General features: G+C 45.6%; 1 protein-coding gene across 2 annotated transcripts in view; it reads left to right on the forward strand.

Moving 5' to 3' along the window:
• The window catches only part of LOC134579051 (sodium/calcium exchanger 1-like), a 70,809-nt gene that overhangs the window by 50,431 nt on the left and 8,133 nt on the right, over window positions 1-12,245 (forward strand). For both annotated transcript variants that reach the window (XM_063438183.1, XM_063438184.1), the window contains exons 3-4: window positions 2,707-2,801; window positions 11,387-11,505. In XM_063438183.1, coding sequence (XP_063294253.1) covers window positions 2,707-2,801; window positions 11,387-11,505 — 214 coding nt within the window. The remainder of the gene's footprint in view (window positions 1-2,706; window positions 2,802-11,386; window positions 11,506-12,245) is intronic.

Consider the following 12,245-nt stretch of genomic DNA (forward strand, 5'->3'; position numbering starts at 1 on the left):
GAGTCAATATAAACCGCTATGTACTAACCTGTTCATTAGCAGGATTATACAACAGACAAAAGGTCATCCATTGATACTGGAAGAAAGTGTTTCTCTTGCAGCAGAGGAAAGGATTCTTTATAGTAAGAACAATAAAGGTGTGGAATCCTATTTCCATCGATGGTCCATTCCTCTGATTCTGTAGACAAAGTAAAAGTAAATAAAGACCTGGATGTTTTTTTTGTTTTGTTTTTTTAAAAACAGAATATTCTGTTTTTATGATTAAAATGTATGTGAACAGCTTATTGAGCCAATGATTATCTGACTGCTGTTATGGCAACATTGGCAATCACTTCAAATTGGGTCATGACGTGTTTAAATGTTGAACTTGATGGACTTAAGTCTTTTTTTTCAACTGAGGTTACTATGTAACTGAGGTTGATTCACTTTCCCCGGTTGCATAAACCACAACATAATGTGTTTCAAATAAATGTGTTTGCTTTATTCTTACTGGCCTGACCATTTGTGTAGGATCCAGGAGAATACACTTAGTGATCTTCCTTGAAGGGACAAGTAAAAATCACTTGACCTATTTCTGTTTGATTACCTGGGCTCTGATCTTTCCAAAAACTAACCGTTTCCTGCACTTTGAAACAGGTGTTATACAGGTGCTAGTCACCCAAGAGACTGACAACCTCTACCGAACATCACTCCACTCAGATTGACATGTGATAAGATGAGGAACGAGTCTGACATCTGTGTCATAGGTCACACTTGTCAGTCACAGCTTCTTCTTTTTATTCTAGCCAAGTACAGCACAAGCCTTTTGGGGTTTTGATTTATAGAAACAATTTGATTCACTCATCACTGCTTTTTCATCATGTGAGATTACCAACTGTGACAATATCTTTATATTACTGCAAAAATCACTAATCATACAAGTAATAAAAACCTCAGGATTGCTGCAATAATGCTGCCCATTCTACCATATCCTTGAACCGTCTCCAAAAACAGATCATTTAGTGTTTATCCTTATGATGTACATCTATCATTGCTACAATCATTCAAAAGCATGTAGAATAATACTTATGTTTGTCAGCCAGAAAAACAAAGTTAGAACAGTTAACGGGATGAAAGGTTAGAATTATTAGTCTGCCCAATGTTATGTAGATGCAAAAAATTCTTTGTTTTCACCCTCTACATTTTCTTGTCTCCTGAAGGTGCACAAATTGAAGGCAACATTTATTGCCTTAATCCCTGTGAATCTGACCAAGTGCATGGACATCGGGGGTTATTTACAAAGAACAATTGTGAGACACAATGCAACAATTGCTTAAAACATTCAAAATCAAAATACATTATAGAAGCAATCTCCAATATACAGGGATTTGGATGGTAGTGAATCAATACTTTGATGGCTGCTGATGAACCGTTCACCACATCAACACAATCACAATATTTTAATACTTTTTGACAACACTTCTAACAATGATCTCAGTTTAATATTTTTGGGATTTGTTTTTTTTTTGGAAGCTTTTCAAATAATTTCAGATTTTTGAATAAACTTTTTAGATATTATGAAGAATATTTGAATTGATTCATTTTAGGGATTAACAGTCCCCATTGCCTTATTTCATAAAAGTACCAATTTTAAAAGGAATCAGCATTTTTATCAAATTCTTAAGTTACACCTTCCTAGCTGTCAATCAACTCATTAAAAACAGAAAGCAATGCGCTGTAGGCAGCCAGGGCAGTCACTTCCTCCAGGCTGTGATGTCATCACAGGGGGCCTGCTCACGATGTTAAAGCGCAGCAGCGCTGAACAGGCCCCCATGAAATTAATTTCCATCGGGTGGCCCATGCTGTTATGGGCCCATTCAATGCGGCCCATTACTTAGCCGGCGGACGCGGGGACCACAGGGCGGTTGGGCCCCCTGGAGTGACGGGCCCGGTAGTTCCGCCACTGATCACAACATTAACAGGATAATGATTGTTTTAATATGATTGTCCGTGTTGTTCATTGATAAATAAATCTGACCCTGCATTCAAGCGTAGAAACAATGGTATGCTAGTTGGCAAGATTGTGTACCTTTTTATGTTTCATCCATTGTAGAATTTGAGATTTTTTGCTGGATATTGGTTTAATGTGCCAAAATACTCTATGGCAGAGAAGGCGAAAATGTAGATCCACAAGTTTGTAAGCTAGAAAGGCATTATGGAATTTGTAGACCTACAACAGCTAGAGCATCTACCTTTTGGCCACCTTTGTAATATAGATTGGTGTTTTCTGCAGTGTTGTCTTAACCACTATATTTTACGTTTACTTGTAAGTTTACAGTTCAATTTAGGCAATGATGTCAGAGGTTACAGTTTATTATGGGAGTTAAATGTTATTTCTAGGTTAGTTTGGTTATTGGAGTTATTTAGAGGTTAGGGTTCTATGTTACGTTTTAGTTACTATCCAACTCCCATTCATCACAAAATATCAGACGTCCAAATGTCCCTTTGCCTTTTTTTTTTTTACTGTTTTAACATGTGGATCTATAAAAAAAGAAAAAAACAACTATAAATATGATTGTTTATAAATATATATATTTGTTGATATTTTGAAAAAATAATTGTAAACATTTTATACAAAAACAATAAATAAAAATATTAAATTGAGGAAAATAAAAATTGTTCGTTCAATGCTCTATTGTATAATTATATCCTCTAATTTTTTTGTAGGAGGTTTATTGAGATACAAGTTATTGATGATGAAGAATATGAAAAAAACAAGAATTTCTTCATAGAGCTGGGAGAGCCGGAAATGCAAAGAGGAGGTGAGAGACCAACAATTCAGGTAGGAATATAATTTGCAGAGTCAAAGCATTTCAAATCAGAACAGTTATGGCTGTCCGTTTCAAAAAGAGATATACAGTGATCAGCCACAACATTAAAACTACATGCCTAATATTGTATAGGTCCACCTCCTGCTGCCACAACAGCGCTGATGTGTTGAGGCATGGACTCCACAAGACCACTGAACGTGTCCTGTGGTATCTGCCACCAAGACATTAGCAGCAGATCCTGCAAGTTGTGAGGTGAGGCCTCCATGGATCTGATTTGTTGTTCTAGCACATCCCACAGACATGGGCGTCCGCGGGGGGAGCAGGGGGGGGACTTGCCCTCTCCCCCCCCCCCCCCCCTGGATTTTTCAGCTTGTTCTGCTATTTTTCGTGTGAGATTGAAAATACACTGCAATACTGTCACCGGCCAGTAGGCGCTGTGTATGGAGAATGACAGGGATAGGAAGCTACATCTTATCCCAGCTTCTCTCTCCTGACTGAATCCGCAGAGGAACAGCACATGCAGCCAGAGACAGCTTACAGATCAGGTAAGTGAGGGATGGGGGAGGCAGAGAGAGCCTATAGATCAGGTAAGTGAGGCATGGGGGGGGGGGGGGGCAGAGAGAGCCTACAGATCAGGTAAGTGAGGCATGGGGGGGGGCAGAGAGAGCCTACAGATCAGGTAAGTGAGGCATGGGGGGCAGAGAGAGCCTATAGATCAGGGCAGTGAGGCAGGGGGGAGCAGAGAGAGCCTATAGATCAGGGAAGTGAGGGATTGGGGGGAGGCAGCCTACAGGAAGGGTCAGCCAGGAACAGGAAGGTAAAGTAAGAGAAGGAGCAGAAAGGAGAAACAACAGAAATGAGCAGGAAGGGACATCAAGGAGCAGAAAGGGTCAGCAAGGAGCAAGGAGCAGGAAGGGTCAACAAGAAGCAGGAAGGGGCAGAAAGCATCAGCAAGGAGCTGGAAGGGCAGCACAAAAGGTTAAGTAGGAGAAGGAGCACAAAGGAACAGAAATGAGCAGCAAGGAGCTGGAAAGGGTCAGCAAGTAGCAGGAAGGGGCAGAAAGGGTCAGCAAGGAGCTGGAAAGGGCAGCAAGGAGCAGGAAGGGTCAGCAAGGAGCAGGAAGGGTCAGCACAGAGCAGGAAGGGTCAGCAAGAAGCAGGAAGGGGAAGAAATGGTCAGCAAGGAGCAGGAAGGGTCAGCAAGGAGCAGGAAGGGTCAGCAAGGAGAAGGAAGGGTCAGCAAGGAGCTGGAATGGGCAGCACAAAAGGTAAAGTAGGAGAAGGAGCACAAAGGAACAGAAATGAGCAGCAAGGAGCAGGAAGGGGCAGCAAGTAGCAGGAAGGGGCAGCAAGTAGCAGGAAGGGGCAGAAAGGGTCAGCAAGGAACTGGAAAGGGTCAGCAAGGAGCTGGAAAGGGTCAGCAAGGAGCAGAAAGGGTCAGCAAGGAGCAGGAAGGGGCAGAAAGGGTCAGCAAGGAGCTGGAAAGGGCAGCACAAAAGGTAAAGTAGGAGAAGGAGCACAACGGAAAAGAAATGAGCAGCAAGGAGCAGAGAAGGTCAGCAAGGAGCAGGAAGGGTCAGCGAGAAGCAGGAAGGGGCAGAAAGGGTCAGCAAAGAGCAGTAAGGGGCAGAAAGGGGCAGCAAGGAGCTGGAAAGGGCAGCACAAAAGGTAAAGTAGGAGAAGGAGCACAAAGGAACAGAAATGAGCATCAAGGAGCAGAAAGGGTCAGCAAGGAGCAGGAAGGGTCAGCAAGGAGAAGGAAAGGTCAACAAGGAGCAGGAGGGGTCAGCAAGTAGCAGGAAGGGGCAAAAAGGATCAGCAAGGAGCTGGAAAGGGCAGCACGGAGCAGGAAGGGTCAGCAAGGAGAAGGAAGGAGCAGGAAGGGTCAGCAAGAAGCAGGAAGGGGAAGAAAGGGTCAGCAAGGAGCTGGAAAGGGCAGCACAAAAGGTAAAGTAGGAGAAGGAGCACAAAGGAACAGAAATGAGCAGCAAGGAGCAGGAAGGGTCAGCAAGTAGCAGGAAGGGGCAGAAATGGTCAGCAAGGAACTGGAAAGGGTCAGCAAGGAGCTGGAAAGGGTCAGCAAGGAGCAGGAAGGGTCAGCAAGAAGCAGTAAGGGGCAGAAATGGTCAGCAAGGAGCTGGAAAGGGCAGCACAAAAGGTAAAGTAGGAGAAGGAGCACAAAGGAACAGAAATGAGCAGCAATGAGCAGAAATGGTCAGCAAGGAACAGGAAGGGTCAGCAAGAAGCAGGAAGGGTCAGAAAGGGGCAGCAAGGAGCAGGAAGGGTCAGCAAGAAGCAGGAAGGGGCAGAAAGAGTTAGCAATGAGCTGGAAAGGGCAGCACAAAAGGTAAAGTAGCAGAAGGGGCACAAAGGAATAGAAATGAGCAGCAAGGAGCAGCAAGGAGCTGGAAAGGGCAGCAAGGAGAAGGAATGGTCAGCAAGGAGCAGGAAAGGGTCAGCAAGGAGCACAAAGGGTCAGCAAGGAGCAGGAATGGGCAGAAATGGTCAGCAAGGAGCTGGAAAGCGCAGCACAAAAGGTAAAGTAGGAGAAGGAGCACAAAGGAACAGAAATGAGCAGCAAGGGTCAGCAAGGAGCAGCAAGGGTAAGCAAGGAGCAGGGAGGGTAAGCAAGGAGATGGAAGGGTCAGCAAGGAGAAGGAAGGGTCAGCAAGGAGCAGGAAGGGGCAGAGAGGGTCAGCAAGGAGCTGGAAAGGGCAGCAAGGAGAAAGAAGGGGCAGAAGGAGCACAAAGGTAGAGTAGGAGAAGGAACAGAAATTAGCAGGAAGGGTCAGCAATGAGCTGGAAGGGGCAGAAGGAGCACAAACGTAAAGTAGGAGAAGGAGCAGAAATTAGCAGGAAGGGTCTGCAAGGAGCAGGAAGGGGCAGCAAGGAGCAGGAAGGGTCTGCAAGGAGGAGCAAGGAGCAGGAAGGGTCTGCAAGGAGAAGGAAGGGTCTGCAAAGAGCAGAAAGGGACAGAAGGAGCAGAAAGAATCAGAAGGAGCATAAAGGTAAGTAGGAGAAGGAGCAGAAAAGGGTAGCAGGGAGCAGAAAGGGATCAGAAAAAGACAGTAGCAGAAGGGGGAGCACAATAAGCAGAAAGTAGCAGAAAGGTAAAGGAGCAGAAGGAGCCAAGGAGGAGTGAATACAGTGTCAGAAGACAAAGAAGACTGTGTCAAATGAAGGAGAAGAAAAGGAGATTGGAGCAGGAAGGACAAGTGAAGTGAACCCTCCACTTTATTCTGGACACCACATCATAAGGCTTTGATACCTGGGCCTGGCAGGGAAACTTTGGACCTTCTCATCTCCCCAGGTAAAAAAAATATCAGTGTTAATGTGTTCACTTTTATTTACTGAGTGTCAGGAAGCACAGAGTGCCGCTGGGTAGGGGTGTCACTGATCACAGGAGCTGGAGGAAGCCTTTGGGGTTAAACCATTTGAGAGCGGTTTAACCCCTTAAAGGAAAGAGAGCACCCCGGGGCTTTCTGGCATCATAGCAATTTCATTTAGATGAAGTTGTTATGGTGACCAGAAGGTTCCTTTAATTTGCTTAAAAAAACACTATAGTGTCAGGAATACAAACATGTATTCCTGACACCATAGTTGTGAAAACGCTATTCACCCTGGCTTTATGTGATAATGACTATGCTATGTTTCTCAAACCATTCCTGAATATTTTTTGCAGTTTGGCAGGGTGCATTATCCTGCTGAAAGTGACCCCTGCCATCAGGGAACATAACTGCCATGAAGGAGTCTAGGTGGTCTCCAACAATCTCTAGGGAGGTGGTATGTGCCAAAGTAACATCCACATGAATGCTAGGACCCTGCAAAATATTGCCCATAGCATAATATTACCTCCGCCAGCCTGCCTTTTTCCTATTCCTTAATGAAGTGGTCTGGGTGCCAGGTCCCTCTAGGATTAACCCTTTTTTTTTATAAACATAGCAGTTTCAGAGAAACTGCTATGTTTATACTGAGGGTTTTATGGATGGCTTCTACTTGGGCCAAACTTTGTTCAGCGGTAAGTAGCGCCGCGTTGTGTAACCGTTTTGTCCTAGCCCCTAATTGGATCAATTCTCCCCTCATGACCGCTTTATGAGCCAGCCATTGTGTAGGTATGGGCGACGAGCAGTGAGCATGATCTGTGAAATACTCCTCTACCCGTGCCTGTATTTTCTGGAGGTGTGTTGGGGTGTCCAGTAGGCTGTCATTTAGACGCCAAGTGCCCCGACCCCTAGCGGGATACGGGATTCGCAAGGTCACTACATGCGGGGCATGGTCGGACCACGTGATCGGTCCTATTTGTGCTTTAGTGGCAAAGGGCAACGTTTTGGTATCTAGTAAACATAGATCAATTCTTGTGTAAGTCCTATGGACCGGTGAGTAAAATGTATAGTCTCTCCCGCTTGGGTTAAGCCCCCTCCAGGTGTCATATAAGTCATGCACATGCATCAAGTTCCTAAAGTGCACCTTCTCTTTTAACGTCAACACTGGGGTCCGGGGCACAGTTAAAGTCCCCGCATATGATTGTGTGACCTACTCTGAACTTGTTAACTTTTCGGAACACCGTGTTGAGGAAAGTTTTTTGCTTATTGTTGGGCGCGTAGATGGAGGCTATAGTTACCGACAGGCCGTTCAGGGAACCCACTAGTATTAATATTCTCCCATCTTTGCTAGCATACTGGGCGGACGGTGTAAAAGCCCAATCTTTGTGAAAAAAGATGGCAACACCTTTGGCTTTAGTTGCGGACATAGCATGGTAACCTTGGGGGTAGGACTTGATATTAAATTTTGGGGGATTTTTAATACAAAAATGCGTCTCTTGTAGGTTAATTATCGCTGCTTTGGATTTGGTAATTTCTTGCACCGCTAGCCTCCTTTTGTGGGGGCTGTTGAGGCCTTTAACATTTAATGTGAGTACAGTTAGGGAATCAGCCATGATCTTGGTAGGGTGTGAATTTGTGACGGGACCTTGATGTGTCTTTCGAGTCTTGTGACACGTGGCATGGAATTATTCCAGGGTTCGGAAAAGGGAAGGAAAAAGTAGTAAACAGGTACGGGGAAGAGGACATAAAATAACCAAAGTATATACAAAGCGCCCTTGAAAAGAACAGCGCTCTACGTGGGTGAGGTGTGAGTGGGTAAACAGTACCCCTCGCACGTCTCAACCTGGGGTCGTGCCTAAGGTTTTAGGCCGAGTGTATAACAGCCTTATTTCTTGAGGTTATGCATTTACCCTTTAACAGTGTCTGAAATAATAGGGGAATACCCGCTGAATAGTGGTATTTAATTCCCAAACTTCTGTCCCGTCACCCTCTGGACATTGCGCTGACATGACCTAACATAGCTTAGCATTCCTGATGTATGGTTGTCGTGTACCCCCCTCGTGCTGCATCTATTGTGGTAGCTATGTGGCTCCCGTCCCCTTGCATCTGCCCTAAATCTCTTTCCACTTGGATAATGTGGGTTCGGGTATACCCCACGCCTTTTAAATCCCGCAACCCTGGTACCAGGGTGTAGCATAGAAGATACATACGTTAACACGGTACAGACATATATATACTCACAAACCATTTACTATAGCATGTCAGAGATCAGAGGGTTAATCATGGATCAGAGTGTCTCTTAACGTTCAATAGTCGCCATGGGACAGCGGCAAGTCCGCGTCGAAACACGTCCCGCATTGTCAGTCCTTCCTACGCGGTGAGCCCGCCATCTGCCATTCCGCTTGCGGCCTTGTCGGGGATACTGCGGTTGAAGCGTCTTGTGGCGCTAGCGGGAACAGGCCCCATTCCTTTAGTAAGCGCATTCCCACCTCCGGCTCGTTGACGGTGTGTGTCTTGGCGTTCCTCCAAATGAGTAGCTTCGTCGGGTAGCCCCATCTGTATTGTATGTCGTTGTTCCGCAATGTCTTGGTAACATTAATGAACTCCCTCCTCCTGCTCATAGTCATAGCCGACAAGTCTGCGTATAATTGAACTCCTGCATATGGTTCAGGCATCGCAGGCAGTTTCCTCGCCGCTTGTAAAAGAGTGTCTTTGGTTTTGTAGTAGTGAAAACGTGCTACTACATCGCGTGGCGTATCTTGTCGCAGATTTTGCGGCTTCGGTAGCCTGTGGGCACGATCCATCAGCCAGTCTTGGTCAGTTATTTCTGGTACTAGGGACTTGCACAGAGACAACAGGTAGTGAGGTAGTTGTTCTCTTGTGACACCTTCTGAGATTCCGCGAAAGCGCACATTGTTTCTGCGCGAGCGGTCTTCCATGTCTGCCATTTTCCGTTTCAGGAACTGTTGTTCTTCCACCAGTGCTTGCACAGTATCTGCTAGCGTGTCTTGTGCTGCGCAGATGTCATCAGTGCGTGCTTCCAGGTTGTTAGTTCTTTCTCCCAGATGTGCTATCTCCTTTTTGATATCGTTTGTGGCTTTTCTCAAGTCAGATTGTAGGCTAAGTCTAAAGTCCTGCAACATTGCATACAGCCTCTTCTCCGTGACTGGAGCGTCAGTGTAACGCTGCTCCTCGGTCTCCATGGTAGGGTTTGAGGCCTGTGATGCCTCCAGCTCCTCGTTGCCGCCATCTTGCGCCGGCCGCGACCGGTCTCTTTTCGTCGAGCGGATCGAATCCGTCAGCTTTGTCTGCTTTGCTGGAGACATGAGAGGCAGAAGATGTAAGGCTTAGCCGTTTTTCGCCGTGTATTGGGGGTAAAAGCTGCTTTAAATTCACGCTATGGCTGTTTCGGACCGGGAGCTCTCACTCCATGCGTCCGTTCACCTCGGCTGTCGGCCACGCCCCCTATACTGAGGGTTAATCCAGCCTCCAAAACCTCTAGTGGCTATCTCATTGACAGCCGCTAGAGGCGCTTGCGTGATTCTCACTGTGAAAATCACAGTGAGAGCACGCAAGCATTGTAAATGCTTTCCTATGAGACCGGCTGAATGCGAGCGCGGCTCCTGCCGCGCATGCACATTCAGCCGATGACGTCGCAAGGAAGAAGAAGAGGAGGAGGAAAGCTCCCCGCCCGGCGCTGGAGAAAGAGGTAAGTTTAACCCCTTCTTCCCCCCAGAGCCCGGCGGGAGTGGGTCCCTGAGGGTGGCACTAGAGTGGTCCTTTAAGGCATTTTTGGTGGTGGACATGTATCATCATGTGCAGTCTGACAGGTCTGGATGCAGCCCCATAGGCAGCAAACTGTGATGCATTGTGTGATCTGACACCTTTCTATCATGGTCAGCATTACGTTTTTCAGCAATTTGAGCTACAGTTCCTCTTCTGTGTGTTCAGACCAGACAGACTAGCCTTTGCTCCTCCTGTGCATTAATGAGCCTTGGGCACCTATGACCCTTACGCCGGCTCACTGGTTGCCCTTCTTTGCACCATTCTTGGTAGGAACTAACCACTGCATAGCAGGAACACCTCACAAGACTTGCCGTTTTGGAGATGCTCTGACCCGGTAGTTTAACCATCACTATTTGGCCCTTGTCAAAGTCACTCAGGTCTTTTAGCTTGACCATTTTTCCTGCTTCCAAGACATGAACTGACTTCACTTGCTGCCTAATATATCCCATCCCTTCACAGGTGCCAATGTAACAATATAATCAATGCTATTCACTTCATCTGTTAGTGGTTTTAATGTTGTGGCTGATCAGTGTAGCTTCCTTCCACGGTGACAGAAAGAAACAGGTTGTTTGGGTTTATGGATTTTTTTCTTTTGATTTTGAGAGAGAAAAATCTTAAGGAGACTATAAGGATTTAAAAAAAAAAATTGTATCAAAAAGCAGCATTTCCAATGCTGTGCAATACAACAGGGATGTCATGGTTTGAGCTGGAGGGGTGGCAAGAACACAGTATAATAAAACAAACACTAGGAAGATAAACAAGGGCATCTCTGGATGGTAGCAGGCCTCATGATGCAGGGAGAATGGACCTTCAGGATGAGAAAATAGATAATTTCAGGATATAAAGAGCAGGCCCTCAGAATGTGGGGAGAACAGGTCTCAGAATTCACAGGACTTCAGGAGTCTCTGGGCAGGAAGGGAGGTTAGGGACAAACAGTCAAACAATAAACTGTACACACAATTCTCTGCCACCAGACGGGTGGAAAGGCTGGTCTATATAAGAGTATCTGACTTGCCAATAAGGACCAGCTGAGTGCACAATCAGATCTCTACAGTCCGCAATCAATGCCTACAACAGCACCACAGCAAGCTAGTGGCTGTGAGAGGTATTGCACCAGACTGAGACGTATAAACCGTGCAATTACTATGGAAGCTTTACACACAGTCATGAAAGTATGATATTTTAGAAAGGAAGGACTAAGCGCATAGCCAAGGGTAATGTGTACTCCTAATGTCAAGTCAAATTTCCCATGTTCTTCATGGACATTATCACTATACATACCTGATCACTAGCACAAAAGTTGAAACTTAGATTTTTATTTTAAAGATAAGTTTTAGATGGTATCTTCTCTGTTGCACACCCTAATGTAATCCACATGCCTTGGGCTGAGAGAGGATTGGTTGTGCAGGAAAAAAATATTGGCGGCATGCAAATTTAATTTAAGCCCACTTTTATTTATTTTTTTAGGTGATGTTGGTGAAAAATGGTTGGTGCCTAACAAGGGAGGAGAAGAAATTGCTGGGAGCCCGAGTCTTGGGGAGCATCGTAAGATGGAAGTCATAATAGAGGAATCGTATGAATTCAAGGTAAGAGGGTTGTAGAGGAGGGAGTGGTGTGGTAGCGTAGGTGGTGCAGAGGAACAAAAATATGTGCTGACTGCAAAAGTTGCAAGGAAAGAAAAGGGGTCATAAGAGTGAGGAGTGTCAACGGAGGAGACCATATATGTTATTTTAAGTGTCTCTAGGAATTTTCTATATATTATTTTAAGGTAGATGTGGGGCCTGAAATAGACACCCCCGCTGTGGCTCCAGTGGCTGCGACATGCAGGGTAGGTGAGTTTTACTTAACTCAAATGGTCTTTAGTGACCTCTGCAATTTTAATGATGAAGTTCCTCTACTGCTCCTGGCGCTTCAGTTGCCAGGTGTCTCTCGCGCATTATATCGTTATGAAATACTGAAAAGTGACAGACCTGCTTTAAAATAATATTTCCAATTGATTAATACTTATTTTATCCAACTAAAGTCATAGTAAATATTTTAGTGCCCAAATGAGCTATAAGTTCGCCACATCGTCTCCACTGACCCTCCTCACCTTGGGTGCTTTGGTGGATCATCCTGGATCCTTGAATGGACCTAGCGCTTGCTTTGCAAGACTTCTCTGCAAACTGTTATGGTAGGCAACAGCAGCCAATCAGTGGGGAGACAGGAAGATGTGATGTCAAGCCAGAGGGTTAGAATGGGATAGAGAAGAAAAGGCATGGGATCAGGGAGCGGCAAGAAAAAGACATGGGAGTGATAGGGTGAGAGAAGAAGGAACATGGGAGAG

Source organism: Pelobates fuscus, chromosome 12, assembly GCF_036172605.1.
Source record: "Pelobates fuscus isolate aPelFus1 chromosome 12, aPelFus1.pri, whole genome shotgun sequence".
NCBI classification, from domain to species: Eukaryota; Metazoa; Chordata; class Amphibia; order Anura; family Pelobatidae; genus Pelobates; species Pelobates fuscus.